The 24,983-nt window shown below is 41.0% G+C and overlaps 1 protein-coding gene across 1 annotated transcript in view; it reads left to right on the forward strand.

Moving 5' to 3' along the window:
* Positions 1 to 5,587: 5,587 nt before the first annotated feature.
* LOC104997390 (N-acetyllactosaminide alpha-1,3-galactosyltransferase-like 1) overlaps positions 5,588 to 24,983 on the forward strand; it is a 28,606-nt gene continuing 9,210 nt past the window's right edge. The window contains exon 1 of the mRNA XM_010852105.1: positions 5,588 to 5,604. Coding sequence (XP_010850407.1) covers positions 5,588 to 5,604 — 17 coding nt within the window. The remainder of the gene's footprint in view (positions 5,605 to 24,983) is intronic.

Consider the following 24,983-nt stretch of genomic DNA (forward strand, 5'->3'; position numbering starts at 1 on the left):
AGACCATCCCCAAGAAAAAGAAATGCAAAAAAGCACAATGACTGTCTAAGGAGGCCTTACAAATAACTGTGAAAAGAAGAGAAGTGAAAAGCAAAGTAGAAAAGGAAAGATATACCCATCTGAATGCAGAGTTCCAAAGAATAGCAAAGAGAAATAAGAAAGACTTCCTCAGTTATCAGTGCAAAGAAATAGAGGAAAACAATAGAATGGGAAAGACTAGAGATCTTTTCAAGAAAATAAGACATACCAAGGGACCATTTCATGCAAAGATGGACTCAATAAAGGACAGAATGGTATGGACCTTACAGAAGCAGAAGATATTAAGAAGAGGTGGCAAGAACACACAGAAGAACTGTACAAAAAAGATCTTCACGACCCAGATAATCATGATGATTGGATCACTCACACTCACCTAGAGCCAGACATCCTGGAATGTGAATTCAAGTGGGCCTTAGGAAGTATCACTATGAACAAAGCTAGTGGAGGTGATGGCATTCCAGTTGAGCTATTTAAAATCCTGAAAGATGATGCTGTGAAAGTGCTGCACTCAATATGCCAGCAAATTTGGAAAACTCAGCAGTGGCCAGAGGACTGGAAAAGGTCAGTTTTCATTCCAATCCCAAAGAAAGGCAATGCCAAAGAATGTTCAAACTACCTCACAATTGCACTCATCTCACACACTAGTAAAGTAATGCTCAAAGTTCTCCAAGCCAGGCTTCAGCAATACGTGAACCGAGAACTTCCAGATGTTCAAGCTGGTTTTAGAAAAGGCAGAGGAACCAGAGATCAAATTGACAACATCCGCTGTATCATCAAAAAAGCAAGAGAGTTCCAGAAAACATCTATTTCTGCTTTATTGACTATGCCAAAGCCTTTGACTGTGTGAATCACAATAAACTGTGGAAAGTTCTGAGAGAGATGGAGATACCAGACCACCTGACCTGCCTCTTGAGAAATCTGTATGCAGGTCAAGAAGCAACAGTTAGAACTGGACATGGAACAACAGACTGGTTCCAAATAGGAAAAGGAGTACATCAAGGCTGTGTATTGTCACCCTGCTTATTTAACTTATATGCAGAGTACTTCATGAGAACTGCTTGGCTGGATGAAGAACAAACTAGAATTAAGATTGCTGGGAGAAATATCAATAAACTCACATATGTAGATGATACCATTCTTATGGCTGAAAGTGAAGAGGAACTAAAGAGCCTCTTGATGAAAGTGAAAGAGGAGAGTGAAAAAGTTGGCTTAAAGCTCAACAATTCAGATAACTAAGATTATGGCATCCAGTACCATTACTTCATGGGAAATAGATGGGGAAACAATGGAAACAGTGGCAGACTTTATTTTTTGGAGCCCTGAAATCACTGCAGATGGTCACTGCAGCCATGAAATTAAAAGATGCTTATTCCTAGGAAGGAAAGTTATGACCAACTGGGACAACATATTAAAGAGCAGAGACATTACTTTGCCAACAAAGGTCCGTCTAGTCAAGGCTACGGTTTTTCCAGTAGTCATGAATGGATGTGAGAGTTGGACTATTAAGAAAGCTGAGTGCTGAAGAATTGATGCTTTTGAACTGTAGTGTTGGAGAAGACTCTTGAGAGTCCCTTGGATTACAAGGAGATCCAACCAGTTCATCCTAAAGGAGATCAGTCCTGAGTGTTCATTGGAAGGACTGATGTTGAAGCTGAAACTCCATTACTTTGGCTACCTGATGGGAAGAACTGACTCACTGGAAAAGACCCTGTTGCTGGGAAAGATTGAGGGCAAGAGAAGAAGGGGCAACAGAGGATGAGATGGTTGGATGGCATCAATGACACGATGGACATGAGTGGGTAAACTCTGGGAGTTGGTGATGGACAGGGAGTCCTGGTGTGCTGCAGTCTATGGAGTCACAAAGAGTTGGACACAACTGAGCGACTGAACTGAACTGAAGAAAAACTCATTGGTTAGCTCAAGGTTTGAGAAAAGTTAATTTCAGGTGGAACCAGGTGTTGTCATAGCAAAACAGAATTTTAAAACAAACCTTTTAATTTTGTATAGAGAAGGGAAAAAAGTCCGACACTTGTAATTTGTTTCCTTCTGCTGCTTACAAGAGAAATTTAAAAAGTCTGACACTTGCAGCCTATTTCCTCCACTTGGGGCCCCCCTAGCCTTCCTGCCTGTTCCCTTGTGAGGGATGGCCTTGATCACTGCCTCTTGTACAATGTCACAAACCTCCATACATAGTTCTTCAGGAACTGTTTATCAGATCTAATCCCTGCAATCTATTTGTCACTTCTACTGTATAATCATAAGGGATTTGATTTATGTTATACCTGAATGGTCTAGTGGTTTTCCCTACTTTCTTCAAGTTAAGTCTGAATTTGGCAACACGGATTTCATGATCTGAGCTACATTCAGCTCCCAGTCTTGTTTTTGCTGACTGTATAGAGCTTTTCCATCTTTGGCTGCAAAGAATATAATCAATCTGATTTTGGTGTTGACCATCTGGTGATGTCCATGTGTAGAGTCTTCTCTTGTGTTCTTGGAAGAGGGTGTCTGCTATGACCAGTGCGTTCTCTTGGCAAAACTCTATTAGCCTTTGCCCTGCTTCATTCTGTACTTCAAGGCCAAATTTGCTTGTTACTCCAGGTTATCTGTTGTCTGCCTACTTTTGCATTCCATTCCCCTATGATGAAAAGGACATCTTTTTTTTTTCTTTTTTGGTGTTAATTCTAGAAGGTCTTGTAGGTCTTCATAGAACCGTTCAACTTCAGCTTCTTCAGTGTTACTGGTCAGGGCATAGACTTGAATTATTGTGATATTGAATGGTTTACCTTGGAAATGAACAGAAATTGTTTTGTTATTTTTGAGGTTGCATTCAAGTACTGAATTTTGGACTCTTTTGTTGGCTATAATGGCCGCTCCATTTCTTCTAAGGGATTCTTGCCCACAGTAGTAGATAAAATGGTCATCTGAATTAAATTCACCCATTCCAGTCCATTTTAGTTCACTGATTCCTAAAATGTCGATGTTCACTCTTGCCATCTCCTCTTTGACCACTTCCAATTTGCCTTGATTCATGAACCTAACATTCCAGGTTCCTATGCTCTGGGAGTTGATGATGAACAGGGAAGCCTGGTGTGCTGCAGTTCATGGAGTAGCAAAGAGTTGGACATGACTGAGCGGCTGAACTGACTGAAGAAATATTGTTGTTTACAGCATCGGACTTTACCTCCATCACATCCACAACTGGGAGTTGTTTTTGCTTTGGCTCTGTCTCTTCATTCTTTCTGGAGTTATTTCTCCCCTGATCTCCAGTAGCATATTGGGCACCTACTGACCTGGGGAGTTCATCTTTCAGTGTCATATCTTTTTGCCTTTCATACTGTTCATGGTGTTCTCAAGGCAAGAATACTGAGTGGTTTGCCGTTCCCTTCTCCATTCCCTCTCCACTATGACCCATCTTTCTTGGGTGGCCCTACCCAAGGCCATAGTTTCACTGAGTTAGACAAGGCTGTGGTCCATGTAATCAGCCTGATTAGTTTCCTGTGATTGTGATTGAAAGGTCTTTGTGCCTTTCAATCTGTGATTGAAAGATCTTTGTGCCCTAAGACCTTCCAAATTCACTGAGCCCAAGATTTTAGAGATGAAAGGAAATGTTTCTCCAGTGGATTACTTGGTACAGTTATAAACGAGGGCCTCACATCTCTGTCTCTTATTTCCAGGACCAATGCATTCTGGCTTTGAGGAAAGCAGTATGACATAGTGGCCACTATTATGAGGAATATCCCACACCTTTAGGAGAGCACCCTAGCCTCACAAAGTGTTGTCTTGCAGCTGATACTACAAATGAATATTCTGCAAGCCATTTCATAAAGTTAGCTGCTTCTGGGTCATGAGGTACATGGTAAAACTAATAAACCCCACAGACACAAGCCTATTGTATCACCTACTTGACAACAAAAGTATATCTCCATGTCAGAGGCAATGGATAAAGCATTCCAGAAGTCCACAAGTCGCGGTTACGGCAAAAGCACTACAGGGAAGAAAGGCAATCTGTATTTATATTTGTTTGAGGACAAATTTCTTTGCCTTCTCTGATGGAATGGAAAAGATTCAGGTAACTAATAAGCCACTGCTGGCCAGATGGTCGGTCCCTCCCAAGAAAAGTGCCATACCAAGACTCTGGGTGGCCTCTACTATTGGATAGTTGGGCTTTTAGCAGTGGAACAAACCAGATCATTATTGATGAATGGAAATCTATTTTATGAAGCCCATTGGAGAGCCTCCATTCCTGCCACTAAAGCCACTTCATACACGGGCCCATTGAGCAAGCACTATGGTGGCTACAGAAAGAGGCTGTCCAACATCACAGAACAAATGATCTCCACTTGATTACTGAAAATCTCCTCTACTGAGATCACTCTCTGGGGAGCATTTTCATGGGATACACATTATCCTTACACTCTGTGCCAATTTCAGCCCCTACACAACCTCAGACCTTCTTGTCACTAATGTTCCAAACTGCCAGTGTCCATTCTCATAGAAATGGCTTCCATTTGATAGTGGATTGTAGCTGCATATAGCTAAGATTTAGTGTGTTGGATCAGAGAGCATTAAGTTCATGGTGGGTAGGACAGGTTACAACAAATTTAGAATCCTCATGGGTCCAGCATTCATTTCCTCCTTGAGCTATGCAAAATGCTCTGTACAGTACATTTTCCACTTGAATCTGCTAAGGGGCACAGAAGCTTCCTCTGCAGATTCTACCTTATTTAGAGCCTGCCCCTGACTTGGGGATCACCAATTTCTCAATAAATAGGTCATAGGGGCACACTCAAATACAGTATATGTTGCCTCCAATATCCAAACAGTCCCACTGAGTTTGATGTCTCTAGTTTGGAGGTAAGGGGTGCAATGAGCATGAAACTGTCATGAGTAGATACCCACAGAAAGCTCATCAGAAATGTCAGTGGTGTGGCAAGCCACCAAACTTTGATGGGGTTTTTCTTCCACCTTCTGGTATACATTTGTATTAGCACGACATCTGGGATTCTAGCTTTTCTTCTGCTCAAAATACCCAACATGATGCTAACAATGATATCCTGTGAGACACCCAAGTGACCACAGACCCTGTGGCTCATGTTATGACAACGCAGCTCTAGAGTTCACGTACCTCTACGGTTTACTGATGTCTCTCTCAGGTAAAAGCAAGCTGCTTCTGATAATCTGTATTAACTGATGTAAGGAAAAACATTGGTCAGCTGCAGACCAAATACCCGGGACCATGTTCATTCGCTCTGGGAACAAGATGTAACAACACCTAGAAAAAGTAGCTGTAATTGGCGTCACTGCTTAATTAACTTTATAATGATCCACAGACATTCTCCAAATTTATCTGGCTTTTATACTAGCCAAACATGCAAGTTAAACAAGGATGTGATAGGGATCAACAGTCTGTAATATTCAAGTCCTTCATGGTAGCACTAATCTTTACAGTCTCCACATGAAGGTGTTATTACTCTTGATTTATTATTTAGTAGGAGAGCCTTTTACTTGGCTTCCATTTGACCCCGCTTAACATATTAACCCTTACACCATGGGTAAGAGGCTGATGTAAGTATTCAACCAGTTGCTAAATATCAATATTTCAACCATGAATCTAGGAATTCAAAAACTGCAGAGGGACTCTTTTCTGTGCTGGGACCACTGTGAGACATGAATTTGAGCAAACTCTGGGAGACAGTGAAGGACAGGGAAGCCTGGTGTGCTTCAGTCCATGGAGTCACAAAGAGTTGGATACAACTTAGTGACTGAATAACTGTGAGATAAACTCAGGACAGAATTGAATTTAGTTTACCCCCTATTCTCCATAAGCCCTCACTGGTTCAGCAGACCACAGTGCCATTTCTGGCCCCTAGAAATTACTGTCAACTCAGAGCTGGTATTCATTCTGCATTTTCTCCCAAAGACCACAGGTCCCCCCTCAAGGTGACATACACACCCTTCAGTCAAGGGACTCCAGAGTTGTTACCTGGCTTAGATGTGGGAACATGGTAAGGCACCATACCTCTGCCCAGCAGGCCTAGAGATTTTCCAATGATGTAAATCCCATAACTTTCATTGAATCAGAGTCCATTTCAGCAACAGTGTCTCCCTACACTGATTCACTTCTCAATGACTTAGTAAAAGAACGTGTCCTCTATGGCCTTCCCCTCCTCCTTGGAAGGGGAATGCTTTGAACATGATAAATTCACTCCAAAGTTCTTATCTTCCTAAACCTTTGGATTTCTTCTACATCATACTGTGGAAGCTATGACATCTTAATCTCATTGATTATAGAATAACACTGAATTCAAATTTTAGTTTAGCAACTAAGAAAACTCTTAGAACCACTTATAGTTGACTAAGAAAACATTAAATCCAGAATCTTGGGTAAGTGCACCTGTTTCAGTAACTATAGTTCAATCCAGTATTATATTCCATTCATCTTGATCTAACATCACTTTGAATCCATTCTCACATGTGTTTCCCTGCTACTATAAATTAGCAAGAGCTTGAAATTCTTTTAATGTAACTGTCTCCTACTGAAGCATAATTTAAATTCTCTCCTAGGGGCAAGCAATATCTGACTCTAGGTGTTAAGTATTGAGGCAATGAGAATATGCATCACCTTGTAAATCAACTATCTTGGGGGGATCATTATAGCATCTTAAGCAGGAAATGCTTGTCTCCTCAGAGTTGAGGAGGAGGAGGAATTGATTCTATTGACAAAGGAAGCAAAGAAGGATTACAGTTGCAAATTCTCAGATTCATTTGAATCTGATAGGGACAGAGTAAAGGGACGGAGTAGGTGATTAAATAGTTAATCCCATTAGGGAGTTGTAAGTAGAAAAATATGGGAGACCCCTGTAAGTTTAATGATTACTCAAACAAACCCAGATTTGTTTAACCACAAAACCAAGCAGGCTTGCTTAGCAACAAAACCACATAAGAGAAGCACAAGACATGCCTCAAAACAATGAGAGAGTGGTGGCACGAAACCCTCACCCCGCTCAGTGGCTCAGGAAATTAGGACGTGCTCTCTCCACACATAAAAAACAGTAATCTGTGGACCTAGCTTGATCATATAGGAACAAGAAAATTCCCCTGTCCAACCTGGAGGAAGAATTGATGATGGAAGCCTGGTGTCTACTCAAGAATGACAAAGAAGTCCCTCCCCACCTCCCCCACTTTCCTTTTGATTATAAAACTGCAGCCCACTAAATTCTTGGGTGCAGCACCTTCTTGCCCACCCACTTGTAAGCCTCATAAGCATCCTATGCTACTGAATCACTTCTTGTCTATCACTTTGCCTCTCACTGAATTCTTTCTGTGTTGAGGTATGAAGGACTGGAGCTCCGTGGAGTTCCCCTGAAGTGCCACCTGCTAAGTCACTTCAGTCGTGTCCAACTCTGTGTGACCCCATAGACGGCAGCCCACCAGGCTCCCCGGTCCTCGGGATTCTCCAGGCAAGAACACTGGAGTGGGCTGCCATTTCCTTCTCCAATGCAGGAAAGTGAAAAGTGAAAGTGAAGTCGCTCAGTCGTGTCCGACTCTTAGCGACCCCATGGACTGCAGCCTATCAGGCTCCTCCATCCATGGGATTTTCCAGGCAAGAGTACTGGAGTGGGGTGCCATTGCCCTCTCCGGAAATGCCACCTAGTGGTTTCAAATCCACCCAAATGTTCTTATTCCTAAAGGACCCAGTCTTTCCCATTCTTTAATTTAACACATGGGCTTCCCTGGTGGCTCAGAGGTTAAAGCATCTGCCTGCAATGTGGGAGACCTGAGTTTGATCACTGGGTGGGGAAGATCTCCTGGAGAAGGAAATGGTAACCCACTCCAGTATTCTTGCCTGGAGAATCCCATGGACTGAGGAGCCTGGTGGGCTACAGTCCACAGGGTTGCAAAGAGTCAAGGTACTTTTAGAAGCTATATACTCAACTATTCAAATTATGTATGTCACACAAATAGATTTTTAGCCTTATCTTCAGCCACAATGACCACTCATGTGCACACATGTGCACATACAAAATGGTACCATAAGAGCCGTCTTGTTCTGTACCCATGTCTTGAGCTGAGAGGTTAAATTTCTAGACTTATTATTTTATTTCTCTAAATTCTCCAGAGCTGTCAGAAGCAGCAATTCCATCTCACAGACTTTGCACTGTTTATAGTCATGAGGGCAAGTACAGCAGCTACATAATGTCTTCCATTTGGCTGAGACTTCCTACCAAGCAATAATAGGTTATAACATAACTTAAATAATTGTGATGCCACTATATGCCACAGACTTTTAGTAACCGACAAGTGGAATAGGGTTTTACTTGTAAGGAGGTTTCCTGGTAGTCAAACTTAAATAGATGAGCAACCTGATACTAGAATTCCATTTTGAGAGGCAATTTCTTTGGTAGATAGTTTGCAAAATGGACATTATTATCCCCTCTCTGTATCCATGAGCTTTTTGCATTGCCCTAAATAATGTTCTCGAACAGCCAGATGTGTGAATATAGATTAGTAATCCCCAGCCAAATGACCAGAGTACTGCAGACTCACAAGTGCTTCCCCCACTGAGATGAGCTGGCATAGCTGAGCAGCAAACGGTGCACAGACTCATGAGCAAAAAAAAAAAAAAAAAAAATCAAGCATTGCTGCTTTGAGCCATTAAGGTTTGGAGTGAGTTATTATACAGCAAAAGCTAACTGATTGAAACCAGGGTACTCCAAGTACATAGTAGCAACCATATCAATCAGGGTCTAGTCAGGAAAATCTGGATATTTAAAATGAGGGATTCTAATTCAAGAATTGATTATGCAGGTGATGAAATTGCTAAGGCACTCAGGGGGACAATGTGGTGACTGAGAAGCTGTGACAAACCCAAGAGCCAGAAAGAGCAGAAAGAGGTGGTGTTACAAAAAGACAAAACCAGGGTCATCAGGGAGAGCTGCAACCCCCTACAAGCATGAAGGACGCAGCCATCTGATGGAAGCTGGAATCACAAAAACTTTAACTTTACCCTTGTGCTTTTTCTTTAAACTGTCTAGTGTTTTTAGATATACCATAGCCATCAACCCACCAGTTGGTCCTTGATCTCTGTGTGTCCTTCATTTCCTTATATAGGTTAATATATGTATGTAGTATATGGCCTGGCCCATAAGTCAGTGTTATACCATATAGTCAAAGCTATGGTTTTTCCAGTAGTCATGTATGGATGTGAGAGTTGGACTGTGAAAAAGCCTGAGCACCAAAAAATAGATGCTTTCAAATTGTGATGCTGGAGAAGATTCTTGAGAGTCTCTCAGACTGCAAGGAAATCAAACTAATAAACCCCAAACCAAATCAACCCTGAATATTCATCAGAAGGATTGATCTGAAGCTGAAGTTCCAGTACTTGGGTCATCTACTGTGAAGAGCCAACTCATTGGAAAAGACCCTGATACTAGAAAAGATTGAAGGTCTTTGTTAGATAGCATCTAACCTATGGTTAGATAGCATCACCTACTCAATGGACATGAATTTGAGCAAACTCTGGGAGATAGTTGAGACTAAGAGAGATAGTTGAGACCACAGAGACTGAGACAGAACTGTGTTTGAGCATCTCCTGTGGAGGTACGAGTCAGCAGTGGACTGCCACAGGGACTGGGGCTCTGGCTGCAGCAGACTTGGGTATGGCGTAAGCCCTCTTGGAGGAAGTTGCCATTAACCCCACCACAGAGCTGCCAGAACTTACACAGGACTGGGAATTAGACTCTTAGAGGGCACAAACAGAACCTTGTGCACCAGGACCCAGAAGAAAGGAGCAGTGACCCCACAAAAGACTGACCCAGAATTGCCTGTGAGTGTCCGAGAGTCTCCAGCAGAGGCGTGGTCAGTGGTGGCCTGCCGCAGGGTTGGGGGTACTGAGTGTAGCAGTACATACATGGGAACTTTTGAAGGAGGTTGCCATTATCTTCATTGCCTCTACCATAGTTTGGCCCCAGTAAGTAGCAGGGATGGAACACACCTCCACCCATCAACAGAAAATTGGAATAAAGATTTACTGAGCAGGGCCCCTGGAGAAGGCAATGGCACCCCACTCCAGTACTCTTGCCTGGAAAATCCCATGGACGGAGGAGACTGGTAGGCTACAGTCCATGGCGTCACTAAGAGTCGGACACGACTGAGCAACTTCACTTTCACTTTTCACTTTCATGCATTGGAGAAGGAAATGGCAACCCACTCCAGTGTTCTTGCCTGGAGAATCCCAGGGACGGGGGAGCCTGCTGGGCTGCCGTCTATGGGGTCACACAGAGTTGGACACGACTGAAGTGACTTAGCAGTTGCAGAGCAGGGCCCCGCCCATCAGAACAAGACCCAATTTCCCCCTCAGTCAGTACCTCCCATTAGGAAACTTCCATAAGCCTCTTATCCTTCTCTATCAGAGGGCAGAAAGACTGAAAACCACAATCACAGAAAACTAACAGATCAAATCACATGGACTACAACCTTGTCTAACTCAATGAAACTATGAGCCAAGCCATGTAGGGCCATCCAAGATGGACCGGTCATGGTGGAGAGTTCTGACAGAATGTGGTCCACTGGAGAAGGAAATGGCAAACCACTTCAATATTCTTGCCTTGAGTCCCCATGAACAGTATGAAAAGGCAAAAGATAGGACACTGAAGGATGAACTTCCCAGGTCAGCAGGTGCCCAATATGCTACTGGAGATCAGTGGAGAAATAACTCCAGAAAGAATGAAGAGACAGAGCCAAAGCAAAAACAACACCCAGTTATGGCTGTGACTGGTGATGGAGGCAAGGTCCGATACTGTAAAGAGCAATATTGCATAGGAACCTGGAATGTTAGGTCCATGAGTCAAGGCAAATTGGAAGTGGTCAAAGAGGAGATGGCAAGAGTGAATGTAGACATTTTAGGAATCAGCAAACTAAAATGGACTGGAATGGGTGAATTTAACTCAGATGACCATTATATCTACTACAGTGGGCAAGAATCCCTTAGAAGAAATGGAGTGGCCATCATAGTCAACAAGAGTCCAAAATGCAGTACTTGGATGTAATCTCAAAAACGACAGAATGATCTCTGTTCGTTTCCAAGGCAAACCATTCAATATCATGGTAACCCAAGACTATGCCCTGACCAGTAAAGCTGAAGAAGCTGAAGTTGAATGATTCTATGAAGACCTACAAGACCTCTTAGAACTAACACCAAAAAAAATGTCCTTTTCATTATAGGGGACTGGAAAGCAAAAGTAGGAAGTAAAGAAACACCTGGAGTAACTAGCATATTTGGCCTTAGAGTACAGAATGAAGCAGGGCAAAGGCTAATAGAGTTTTGCCAAGGGAATGCACTGGTCATAGAAAACACCCTATTCCAACAACACAAGAGAAGACTTTACACATGGACATCACCAGATCAGTTCAGTTCAGTTCAGTTCATTTGCTCAGTTGTGTCCAACTCTTTGCGACCCCATGAATCACAGCATGCCAGGCCTCCCTGTCCATCACCAACTCCCGGAGTTCACCCAGACTCACGTCCATCGAGTCAGTGATGCTGGCCAACACCAAAATCAGATTGATCATATTCTTTGCAGCCAAAGATGGAGAAGCTCTATACAGTCAGCAAAAACAAGACCAGGAGCTGACTGTGGCTCAGATAGTGAACTCCTTAAGCAATTCAGACTTAAATTGAAGAAAGTAGGGAAAACCACTAGACCATTCAGGTATGACCTAAATCAAATCCCTTATGATTATACAGTGGAAGTCAGAAGTAGATTTAAGGGACTAGATCTTATAGACAGAGTGCCTGATGAACTATGGACGGAGGTTCGTGACACTGTACATGAAACAGGGATCAAGACCATCCCCAAGAAAAAGAAATGCAAAGAAGCACAATGGCTGTCTGAGGAGGCCTTACAAATAACAGTGAAAAGAAGAGAAGCGAAAAGCAAAGGAGAATAGGAAAGACATATGCATTTGAATGCATAGTTTCAAAGAATAGCAAGGAGAGATAAAGCCTTCCTCAGTTATCAGTGCAAAGAAATATAGGAAAACAATAGAATGGGAAAGACTAGACATCTCTTCAAGAAAATTAGAGATACCAAGGGAACATTTCATGCAAAGATGGGCTCAATAAAGGACAGAATGGTATGGACCTTACAGAAGCAGAAGATATTAAGAAGAGGTGGCAAGAATACACAGAAGAACTGTACAAAAAAGATCTTCACGACCCAGATAATCATGACGGTGTGATCACTGACCTAGAGCCAGACATCCTGGAATGTGAAGTCAAGTGGGCCTTAGGAAGTATCACTATGAACAAAGCTAGTGGAGGTGATGGAATTCCAGTTGAGCTATTTCAAATCCTGAAAGATGATGCTGTGAAAGTGCTGCACTCAATATGCCAGCAAATTTGGAAAACTCAGCAGTGGCCACAGGACTGGAAAAGGTCAGTTTTCATTCCAATCCCAAAGAAAGGCAATGTCAAAGAATGTTCAAACTACCTCACAGTTGCACTCATCTTACATGCTAGCAGAGTAATGCTCAAAATTCTCCAAGCCAGGCTTCAGCAATATGTGAACCGTGAACTTCCAGATGTTCAAGCTGGTTTTAGAAAAGGCAGAGAAACCAGAGATCAAATTGCCAACATCTGTTGGATCATCGAAAAAGGAAGAGAGTTCCAGAAAAACATCTATCTGCTTTATTGATTGTGTGTATCACAATAAACCGTGGAAAATTCTGAGAGAGATGGTAATACCAGGCCACCTGACCTGCCTCTTGTGAAATCTGTATGTAGGTCAGGAAGCAACAATTAGAACTGGACATGAAACAACAGACTTGTTCCAAATAGGAAAAAGAGTACATCAGGGCTGTATATTGTCACCCTGCTTATTTAACTTATGTGTAGAGTACATCATGAGAAACACTGGACTGGACGGAGCACAAGCTGGAATCAAGATTGCTGGCAGAAACATCAATAGCCTCAGATATGCAGATGACACCACCCTTATGGCAGAAAGCGAAGAAGAACTAAAAAGCCTCTTGATGAAAGTGAAGGAGGAGAATGAGTGAAAGTGAAAGTAAAGTTGCTCAGCTGTGTCTGACTTTTTGCGATGCCGTGGACTGTAGCCTACCAGGCTCCTCCATCCATGGGATTTTCCAGGCAAGAGTACTGGGGTGGGGTGCCATTGCCTTCTCCGGGAGCCTCTTGATGAAAGTGAAAGAGGAGAGTGAAAAAGTTGGCTTAGAACTCAACATTCAGAAAACTAAGATCATGGCATCCAGTCCCATTACTTCATGGCAAATAGATGGGGAAATAGTGGAAACAGTGGCTCCAAAATAACTGCAGATGGTGACTGCAGCCATGAAATTAAAAGTCGCTTGCTCCTTGGAAAGAAAGTTATGACCAACCTAGATAGCATATTAATGCACCCACAGCTCACAGGGAGAACTGTGATCTAATCCAAACTCCTGACTCAAACTCCACCCTCTTGACTCCTAGCCAGTGCTCCTCCACTGACCCCCAAGGTCTCCAGATAGGAACATTTTGGATACTAATGTGAAAGGTTGTTGTTGAATCACGCGAAGACACTGGGATTCTTGGCTCCTGGAGGAGACGAATTCAATCTGGGGCCAGAGACGAGGCTTGATTGCTCAGAGCTTTTGTGTAATAAAGTTTTATTAAAGTATAAAGGAGATAGAGAAAGCTTCTGACATAGGCATCAGAAGGGGGCAGAAAGAGTACCCGCTTGTTAGTGTTAACAATGAGGTTATATAATCCAAAGAATGTCTGGAGGTTGTAAAGACCTCATCAGACCTACTCCCATAATTTACATTTTAAGATAACACTGTCCTCAGGCAAGATACATCCTTGTAAAGACCAGGTCTACTCCCATAATTTACATTTTAAGATAATAGAAGGTTGAATCCAAAGACTGTCCTTAGGCAGGATACATTATTGTTATGTAATCCTAAGGAATGTGGAGAAAGAAAAAAAGTTTGTCCTTTCTTCCTCCTTGAGAATTCCAGGCCCCTCTCTCCTTGGGGACCCCTAGACTCCCTATCAACCTGCCTAGGAAATGACTCTCTCAAATGTAGATAGCATATTAAAAAGCAGAGACATTACTTTGTCAACAAAGGTCCGTCTAGTCAAGGCTATGGTTTTTCCAGTAGTCATGTATGGATATGAGAGTTGGACTATAAAGAAAGCTGAGCACTGAAGAATTGATGCTTTTGAACTGTGGTGTTGGAGGAGACTCTTGACGGTCCCTTGGACTGCAAGGAGGTCCAGCCAGTCCATCCTAAAGGAGATCAGTCCTGGGTGTTCATTGGAAGGACTGATGCTGAAGCTGAAACTCCAATACTTTGGCCACCTGATGTGAAGAGCTGACTCGTTGGAAAAGACCCTGATGCTGGGAAAAGATTGAAGGCATGAGGAGAAGGGGACGACAGAGGATGAGATGGCTGGATGGCATCATCGACTTGATGGACACGAGTTTGAGTAAACTCCGGGAGTTGGTGATGGACAGGGAGGCCTGATGTGCTCCAGTCCATGGGGTCGCAAAGAGTAGGACAGGACTGAGTGACTGAACTGGGAGATAGTTAAGGACAAGAAAGCCTGGTGTACTGCAGTTCACGGTTGCACAAAGAGTCAGACACGACTTAAGTGACTGAACAACAGCAACAATACTGGTTATCATCATCATATATTTTTACGGCAGGAACTATTGTTCCCCAAAGCCTTTGTCTTCAATGAGCACCTCATTCATGGGAGCCCAGGGATAACTTAATTAGCTGTTTACTGCTGTATTCCATAGCTTGCCACATACCTCTCTCTGAATACGAATGTGACTTCCCAATCGCCTTTAAATCCCAGTTCAGTTCAGTTGCTCAGTCGTGTCAGACTCTTTGCGACCCCATGAATTGCAGCACATCAGGCCTCCCTGTCTGTCACCAACTCCCGGAGTTCACCCAGACTCACGTCCATCCAGTCAGTGATGCCATTCAGCCATCTCATCCTCTGTCGTCCCCTTCTCCTCCTGCCCCCAATCCCTCCCAGCATCAGAGTCTTTTCCAATGAGTCAACTCTTCACATGAGGTGGCCAAAGTACTGGAGTTTCAGCTTTAGCATCATTCCTTCCAAGGAAATCCCAGGGCTGATCTCCTTCAGAATGGACTGGTTGGATCTCCTTGCAGTCCATGGGACTCTCAAGAGTCTTCTCCAACACCACAGTTCAAAAGCATCAATTCTTCGGTGCTCAGCTTTCTTCACAGTCCAACTCTCACATCCATACATGGCCTAATAACCAATTCTAGATTCCCCCAATTTTCTGAAGTTTTTGTGGCCTATAACCCTTCTTTCTGGTATCAATACCTGAATTGATCAGTGCATTGAAAATGATTCTCTTTCATCAAAACAAAAAATTTATGGAATGGTGTTTGGGTAGGAAAATTGAACCCTCAAATCTTCGTGACCTTTAGAGGGTTGGAGCCAGATCATCTGCTCCATATTGTCACCTGGGGACCCAGGATAATGGTGGGTCCACTACTGGTGACATTGTTAGTCACGGTGTCGGGGGAAGAGAGACGTTTCAGTGCCCCAGCCTGGACTTACCACACGCCCCTGCCAAATACAAACGGGCTAGGAAATGCTATTTGCCATCTGCCTGGGAAGGAAGACAGAACTCAGCAGTAGTGAATAAGAGCAGTGTTTACTACAGAACGGTAGGAGGCAGTTCAGAGTACTTAGCAAATAGCAGCTGAAGATATATAAAGGGACTACGGGAGGAAACGCACACATGAGATTCTGCTGTAGGTATAAATCTCTCTGAGTACCAACCCTGAATGCATCACTTATTATCTCCTCACTGACCTCCATACCCTTGGAAACATCTGCCATAATGTTAGTCCTTGACTATATTACAGATAGTCTCAAACTGAACTCCCTTAAGCCTCAAAGTCCCAGGTAGGAGAATTTGATAAGCACAGCAGGTGGTTTAGATCGCATGTGTCCATTTAAGCTGCAGCTGGCAGGGGGAGGAAAGTTCTGCCTATTTCAGATTCCATTCTGGACAGAAGGATGCTTTTGCTTCTTGAATTTAGGACTCCCTCTAAAAGAAGGATGTCTGGATTTGGAGCAGCCAAGACATTAAAATGTGCATTGTATTGTTTGATTTGCATATTTAAGAATTTCATATAAACAGAATCACACAACATATGTCCTTTTTTTTCCTGGCTTCTTCCACATTTGAGGTCCATTTATGTTGTTGCATGTGTCAATCCTCTGGTCTTTTCTATTTCTGAGTACTATTCCATTGTATGGACATACCATGCCATAATTTGTTTACCTATTCACTTGTTGAACATTTGGGTTGTTTCTACCTTTTGGCTACTACCAAGAAAGCTACTATGAACAGTCATGAACTGGTCTGTCTATGGACATAAGCTTCCATTTCTCTTAGGTAAATATCTAGGAGAGGACTTGCTAAATTGAATGTTAAGTGCTTGCTTGAATGATTAAGAAATTGCCAAACTCTTCCAAAGTAGTACCATTTTACATTTCCACCAACAGCACGTGAGAGCTCCAGTTCTTGCATCCTCACCAACGCTAGGGTGGTCAGTTTTCTTAATTTTAGCCATTCTAATAGGTACGTGGTGGTAAATATGGTGATTTTAATTTGCATTTGCTAAAGACTAATGATGCCTGTGTGCTAGTCACTTCAGTCATGCCTGACTCTTTTGACCTCATGGACGTAGCCCGCCAAGCACCTTCTCTGTCCATGGTTCTCCAGGCAAGAATACTGGAGTGGATTGCCATGCCCTCCTTCAGGGAAAGAGTAATGATAATAAAGACTAATAGGATTTTCTCATATACTTAATTACCTTCTCTGTGTGTTTTGTTTAACTTTTTGGTGAAATATCTATTCAAATATTTTGCCCATTTTTAACTATATTTGTCCCAATCTCTAGTTTCCTTTTTACTGTCTTAATTGTTTTTTCTCCTTTACATTTTATTGTTTAAATTTTACATGTAGGTCAGTAATCCATTTTGAGTTAATTTTTTTTTTTTTGGTATGGTGCAAAGTACTGATCAAAGTTCTTTCTCTCTCTTTTTTTTTTGGCATGTGTACACCCAATTGTTTGAGTCATTTGTTTAAAAAAGACTATCTTTTTTTTTTTTTTTTCCCAATGAATTATTTTTTCTTATTTGTCAAAATCAATTGTTCATAGAGGTGTAAATCAATTTCTGGACTCTGGGTTCTGTCCCAATAATCCTTCTGTCTATCTTAAAATCAGACAGTCTTAATTACTGTACCTTTAAATATAAAATTATACCAAAATAAAAAGGTTATTTAAAAATATAAAAATGCAAAGGCCTAATAGAAAATGAGCAAAACTATGAACAGTTTACAGAGAAGGAATTACGATGGCTCTTAAATATCTAAAAAGATGCTCAAGATCAGCCATAATAAAATAAATGCAGAATAAAACTCCACCGAGATACAGTTTCCACTTTTCAGACTGTCAAATACTAAAAATTTTAGCAGCACACTATATTGATGAGAGTATAAGGAAATGGGTGCTTTCATAAACTGATGGTACACGTTAAGCTGGAACAATTTCTATAGAAAACAATTCAGTAACATTCATTTGAATTTTAAATGGATTTAACCTTTGACTCCAAAGTTCCATTGCTAGGAATTTATCCTGCAATGTAGTTCAGTGTTAGGGCTTCCCTGGTGTCTCAGATGGTAAAGAAGCTGCCTGCAATGCAAGAGACTGGGGTTCGACCCCTGGGTTGGGATGATCCCCTGGAGAAGGGAATGGCTATCCCCTCCAGTATTCTTGCCTGGAGAATTCCATGGACAGAGAGCATGGCAGGCTACAGTCTGTGGGGTTGCAAAGGGTCGGACACAACTGAGCAACTAACACATATAGTTCAACATGTGCTCATAGAGCATGTTCAAGTTTTTCCACTGTGGCATTTCTCAGAATAGCTAAGACAATAAACAATCAAAATCTCTAGCAGTATAAAACTGGTGGAATAAATCATGATGTAGTCATATAACAATATATAGTTCACTAGAAAAAGAATGAGTCAGATATATGAGATGTACTGGAAAGATCTTCAAAATGTACTGATAAAGGAGGCATTCAAAGTACTGAAGAGTATTTTCAGTATACTGCTGTCTGTGTGAAAAGGGGAACTATATACTTAAAAATGTATATATGCTTTCAGGACACAGAATAGTTACGGAATAAAACCCAAGAAACTGTCACTAGGGATGATGGGAAAAATTGGTGCTGAGGGAGAAGAAAATTTAGTGTACATTATATAACACTTTTTCTGTTAGAATGTGTCTTTTTTCAAAGAAAAACTATTCTAAAGAAGTGTTTCAATAAGAAAAACTGTTCTTAAAAAAGTGTTTCAATAAGAAAAACTATTCTTAAAACAGTGTTTCAATAAGACAAACTATTTTTAAAGAAAATAAGGATGCATGCTATCTCAACACAGAGTGAATATCTCAGGAAGTATAAGTCCGTATGGTTATCATTTTCTCCACTGTGCTCTTTTGCACTTGACAAATTTTAAAGCATGGAAATGTGTTTCTTCTATAATCAGAAAAATAACTACTTTTAAAATATTCTAAGAAAGCGTAAGAGGAGATTAGCTTTCCCTGGAATAATGGGCAATGCCTAAAACAAGATGAAGAAAAAGATGTTGCATTTTCTTCTGTCATCCCTAAACACACATGGCACACCATTCAAAATGCATTTCTAGAGGCAAAAGTCATCCAGAAAGGAAGGAAGAACAACAATGGAAACTAAAAGCAAAGGATTTTTAAGTCCTTTCATTTTTCAAGTAAGAAAAATTCTACCATCTGGTAGCCTTGAGTACAACTTCCTACCAAATGTATCATTATGACAGTATCATTATGACTTTTAAAGTTCTCATAATAAAAGGGTGGTGACATCACCATTAGCATAAAAGACTCAAACACCTGAGAAGTATTGCACAATACCTGGTTTTTCTTTTAGAATCCCTGAAATATAATGCTTGGAAAACATCCTAGGACTTTTTCTCTTTATATCACCAAAACTAAAGGTAAGGCTCTTAGGAAGGAAAGATATAAAGGTTTGGATCATCTGGCAAATTCCCAGATAGGGATCATCCCCAAACTTCGGCCTTGAGAATACACTGTACAAAATAAGGCACACATCAATATGCTACTGGCCTTTAGAAATAATGTCAGTGGGGCTTCCCAGGTGGCTCTAGTGATGATAAAAAAAAGATGTCATTGAGGGCAGATTGTCAGAAAATAATCTGGCTAAATGGAATCTTATCACAAGCATTTCTAAATGTCCTGAATTTTTTTTTTTTTTGACTGTGCTGTGCAACCTTCAGGATCTTAGTTCCCAGACCAGGGATCAAACCTCTGCCCCCTGCATTGAGAGCACAGCATCTTAACCACTGGACTGCCAGGGAAATCTCTAACGGTCTTGGATTTTAAAGGTGGCCATTTCACATTGCAGAGACACTAAAATTGTGCCCAGCTAAAGCATTCATAATGTGGTATTATTTATACAAAAATTATAAGACAGAAATGTATTGCAAGCCACATTTGTAACTTGAAATGTTGCAAATGTGAAGCTACACAGCAAAAATGTAAGAGAATCATAAAATTCACTTTAATGATATATTTTACTTAATCCACAATATTCAAAATTTCTTTTCAACATGAAGTCGATATAAACATTAATGAGAGATTCCATATTACTTTTTCATACCATGTCTCCCAAGTCCACTGTTGCATTAGCAACATTTCAAGTACTCACTAGTCACTTGGTGCTAGTGGCCACCATGTTGGAAGGCACAGATCTAAAACATCCTGCTCAAGGAATTCATGTTCAAAAAGTAAATATCAGAGACCTCCACTTTACTCCAACACATAACCTACAGGCAGGACCTATTTTTGGATGATGAAATCAGTTAATGCTTGTAAACCATAACCCTTAACCTGACCAAACACCTTCAACACAAGCTCAGTAATTGGTTGAAGCCAAATATTCCATTTAAGAGCTTACTGCCTTTAATTTAAATTTTTAATCACTGTTCACAACACTGGTAGCTCAGACAGTGAATAATCTGCCCGCAATGCAGGAGACCTGGGTTAGATCCTGGGTCAGGAAGATTCCCTGGACAAGAGAATGGTTACCTACTCCAGTATTCTTGTCTGAAGAATCCCATGGACAGAGGATCCTGGTGGGCTACAATCTATGGGGTCACAAAGAGTCAGACATGACTGAGCGACTAACACTTTTACTTTCTCACTTTCACCTTCGAAAGAGTGTTTTTAGGTTTCTGGTACTCTAGACTTTGAATAAATTACCAGTCAAAATCTTTGTGAGGAAAACACATGTATATATACGTATCAGCTTTGGAGTGGAATATATCTAATGCATAATGATATCATCATTAGTACCCCCATTTTATCATCACAGAAGCCTAAGTGAAATAGAATGAGTTTCATTGAATTTCATTTATGCAAATAGGATGGACTTTGATAAAGGACTATGAAAAGAGTGGGCTTCCCTTGTGGCTCAGCTGGTAAAGAATCTGCCCGCAATGCAGGAGACCTGGGTTTGATCCCTGCATTGGGAAGATCTCCTGGAGAAGGGAAAGGCTACCCACTCCAGTATTCTGTCCTGGAGAATTCCATGGACTGTATAGTCCATGGGGTCACAAAGAGTTGGACACGACTGAGCAAATTTACTTATGAAAAGAACATCACAGGACCTTTGCACCTAATCTAAAATGAATCCCGCCTAAAGGGCTCACCTTATGGGTGATTTCTCCAGTACTTCAAACACAATAGGTGGTTTTCCTGACTCAGGTTGGCTTTCTGCCTAATGCTGAGCATTCTGGAATCAGACACTTGGACTGATGGCCAAATTTCCGCAAATTAATATGTTATTAGAAGATGGCAAGAAAGTTGTTTTCTACTCCGCAAAAAACTTTTTCTCCTCTTTCTTTTCTAGGAGACAATGAATGCCAAATGGAAACTGCTGTTATTGATTGCATTGGCTTTATCCTTGCTGTTGATTATGCATCGTTCTCAGTAAATACAATAGACTGATGAGTTATTATAGTTAATGACTGGCAGAGTTGATCTAAAATGCTGAGTGTTGTTCAAAAACTATTAACAAATATCCCCTAAATTAATCAGGAGTTACTTTCCCTTTGGGGAACAAATAAAATCATAAATACATGAATTCTTTCATTTTTCAACATTCAACAGCTATTTATTGAGTGCCTCCTTTGTGCCAGGCCCTAGTACTCAGGAACAACACAAAGTTACCACTCTTATGAAGCTTTACATTCTAGGTGGAGGAGATGGACAGTAAGCAAAGAAATATTTAACATAATGTCAGGAGCATTGTATTTTATGTCATAACACTATAAGAAAGAAATTATGCAAGATGAGAGGATTGAGAGTGTTAGGGGGCTATTTTAGACACACTTTAAGTTATATCAATAATCCTTCTAACAGAAAAAGACTCAAAGTAACCTCCTACAGAAACACGCTATACTGAGAAATAAATTAGTTAATCTGCTAAAATTCTCACAAAAAATTCAAATCCTTTCCTCCTCCATGGGCTTCTTTTCATGATCCTTTTAAAAGGAGCAATGCAACGCTCCTGGTGCTATTTGACAATCAGCTGAACTGTGACAGCTAATACCTTTTAAAATGAACCCTACTGCTTTGGTTTTGTGTTCTGTGTGTTATTTGCCCTTTAGAGGTATTGTGCCTTAACAGAAAGGACTTGTGGTCACTTGTAAGAGTATTAATATCATCCTTTTGAAGATAATGTGCTTGCTCAAAAAGGAAATAATAGACCATAAGCTCATTGCAGGCCTGGATTTCAGAACTGTAATATCATGTCAGAAGGAGATGCCATGTATTCCAGAATAGGAGCATTGTGCCTGGCATATAGTAGATACTTAGTAATTATCTGGCTAACAAGTGAGTGAATGAAAGAATCTGAATTCTAGATTTTTTTGGTTATTCAATTGCAACGGCAATTTTTCAAATTTAACACTAAAATGCCTTTTTATCTTGTATCCAAAGAATAAAGAAGAACCTAGAGAAGATAGATTACTGCAGGTAAGAATCTTTTTTCTATAAGTACCATACAAACTGCATGGAGGGCAAACTGACTGGAGTCAAGTGGGTTCTAATGGTAGTGGCCGTCAGAAAGACCAGAAAACTAGACTGACCTCTCTGGAGGCAACGCTGACAAATGTGGAGGCATCAGTTCAGAAATATTTTATGCACACACATATATGCATGCAGACAAGTTTGCATGAATATCTTCCAATTTTGCTCACTTGACACACTCATTTGCTTAAACCAGATAAGTTTTTGACATTTTCTATGGTTTAAGTATGTATCTTTGTCCAGGATGATATTTTTCTTTAGATGGACAGCCCTTTTTAGTCAATCATGTTTTCTACCATTAACCATTGTGTAGGACCCAAGAAATTAGTGAAACCAACCTTAAAAACAACTTTTTTTTTTTAAAGTTCTCCACTTGTCACTGTATAGTTTTTAATAAAGTTGGACAATTTGTATTTTGAAATAGCACAAATCTTGAGCAGTCCTATAAGGAAATAACTTCAGTTAAAAACATCTAGGAAGTGTCAAAAGATACACTTTAAAATGTTCTTTAATATTTGATTTTGAAATAATTATAGATTCACAGGGGTTGGAAAGATAGTATAAAGAAGTTACACATACCTTTGATCCAATTTCCCCCAGTGTCACATCTTGCACTCAATAACAATTCAATTCAATAACAAAACAGGAAATCAATGTTGGGACAATGTATGTATATAATTATATGACATTTTATCCCACATGTAGATTCATGTAACCACCACAGAAAATCAAAATACAAAACTATTCCATCACCACAAAGATCTCCTCTGAGCTACCATTTATACTCATAGCCAATTCCTCTCCCCGACTCTCCCTGAATCCTAGGAGCACCAAATTTATATTTTTATTTAAATCTTGCATTTTCAGAGGCATCCTCTGATACTGCTCCAGCTTGAGGTTTCAGGTTCTCAACTCTGCCTCCTTGTTCGTGTAGGAAGAGTCTCAACTCCTTGTTACTAATGAGTGGGGTTGAGAGTTTAGGTTCCTTACATGGTCTCCACTGACACTGACCACAGGAAGATGGCCACGCTGCTAAGCAGTGGTGAAGGTTCTAACCCCCACTACAGCAGTGAGGAGGGGAGGGAGGCCTCATACAGTCTGGCAAGCATGGAAGTTTTAGCTCTTCACTTGGTCTTTGCTGGAGGGATGGATATGGGGCCACAGTTATTCTGTTGTACTGGGCTGGAGTAGAGTGAGTAGTCTCAGAGTTTTCTGTCTTGCTAGGCTGCCCTTTTCCTGGTCCTTTAATTGTAAAGAGCAGGCTTTTCCAAGGTTTTTTTTGTGTTTATACCCATTGACATTTCTGGGTTACTGGCTTCTCTTGAACTCGATCTGGAATACCTATGGCAGAAAACCCAGGGAACTCACTGCCATGGCAATGCTTGAGTTCTGGGGTGCCTGCCTGAACTGCCTTCTTTGCTTTCAGAGTCTTCTTTTGTTTGCTTTATAAACAATGTCCAGGGTGTCTTGCTATTTTTAAGGGTGGTTGTTGTTCGATTGCTAAGTTGTGTCTGACTCTTTGCAGCTCCGTGGACTGCAGCACACCAGGTTTCCCTGCCTTCCATTGTCTGCCAGAGTTTGCTTAAATTCAAGTCCATTGATTTGGTGATGCTATCTCATCATCTCATCCTCTGCCACCCCCTTCTCCTTTTGACTTCAACCTTTCCCAGCATTAGGGTCTTTACCAATGAGTTGGCTCTTTGCATCAGGTGACCTAAGTATTGGAGATTCAGCTTCAGCAATAGTCCTTTAATGAATATTCAGGGTTGATTTCCTTTAGGATTGATTGGTTTGATCTCCTTTCTGTCCAAGGGACTCTCAAGAGTCTTCTCCAGAACCACAATTCAAAACCATCAGTTCTTCAGTGCTCAGCCTTCTTTATGGTCCAACTCTCTCATCCGTATATGACTATCAGAAAAATCATAGCTTTTGGACCTCATCTCACATGCTAGCAAAGTAAAGCTCAAAATTCTCCAAGCCAGGCTTTAGCAGTACATGAACCGTGAACTTCCAGATGTTCAAACTGGATTTAGGAAAGGCAGAGGAACCAGAGATCAAATTGCCAACATATGCTGGATGATCCAAAAAGCAAGAGAGGTCCAGAAAGAACATCTACTTCTGTTTTATTGACTACACCAAAGTCTTTGAGTGTGTGGATCACAACAAACAGTGGAACATTCTTAAAGAGATGGGAATACCAGACCACCTTACCTGCCTCCTGAGAAATCTGTATGCAGGTCAAGAAGCAACAGTTAGAAGTGGACATGGAAAAACACTGGTTCCAAATTGGGAAAGGAGTACATCAAGGCTGTATATTGTCACCCTGCTTATTTAACTTACATGCAGAGTACATCATGTGAAATGCCTGGCTGGATGGAGCACAAGCTGGAATCAAGATTGCCAGGAGAAATATCAATAATCTCAGATATGCAGATGACACTTATGGCAAAAAGTAAAGAAGAACTAAAGAGTCTGTTGATTAAAGTGAAAGAGGAGAGTGAAAAAGTTGGCTTAAAACTCAAAATTCAGAAAACCAAGATCATGTTATCCAGACCCATCACTTCATGGCAAATAGATGGGGAAACAATGGAAACAGTGACAGACTTTATTTTGGGGGGGTCCAAAATCACTGAAAATGGTAACTGCAGCCATGAAATTAAAAGAAACTTGCTTCTTGGAAGAAAAGCTATGACCAACCTAGACAGCATATTAAAAAGCAGAGACATTACTTTACCA

Source organism: Bison bison, unplaced genomic scaffold (genome assembly GCF_000754665.1).
Source record: "Bison bison bison isolate TAMUID 2011002044 unplaced genomic scaffold, Bison_UMD1.0 scf7180017864307, whole genome shotgun sequence".
NCBI lineage: Eukaryota > Metazoa > Chordata > Mammalia > Artiodactyla > Bovidae > Bison > Bison bison.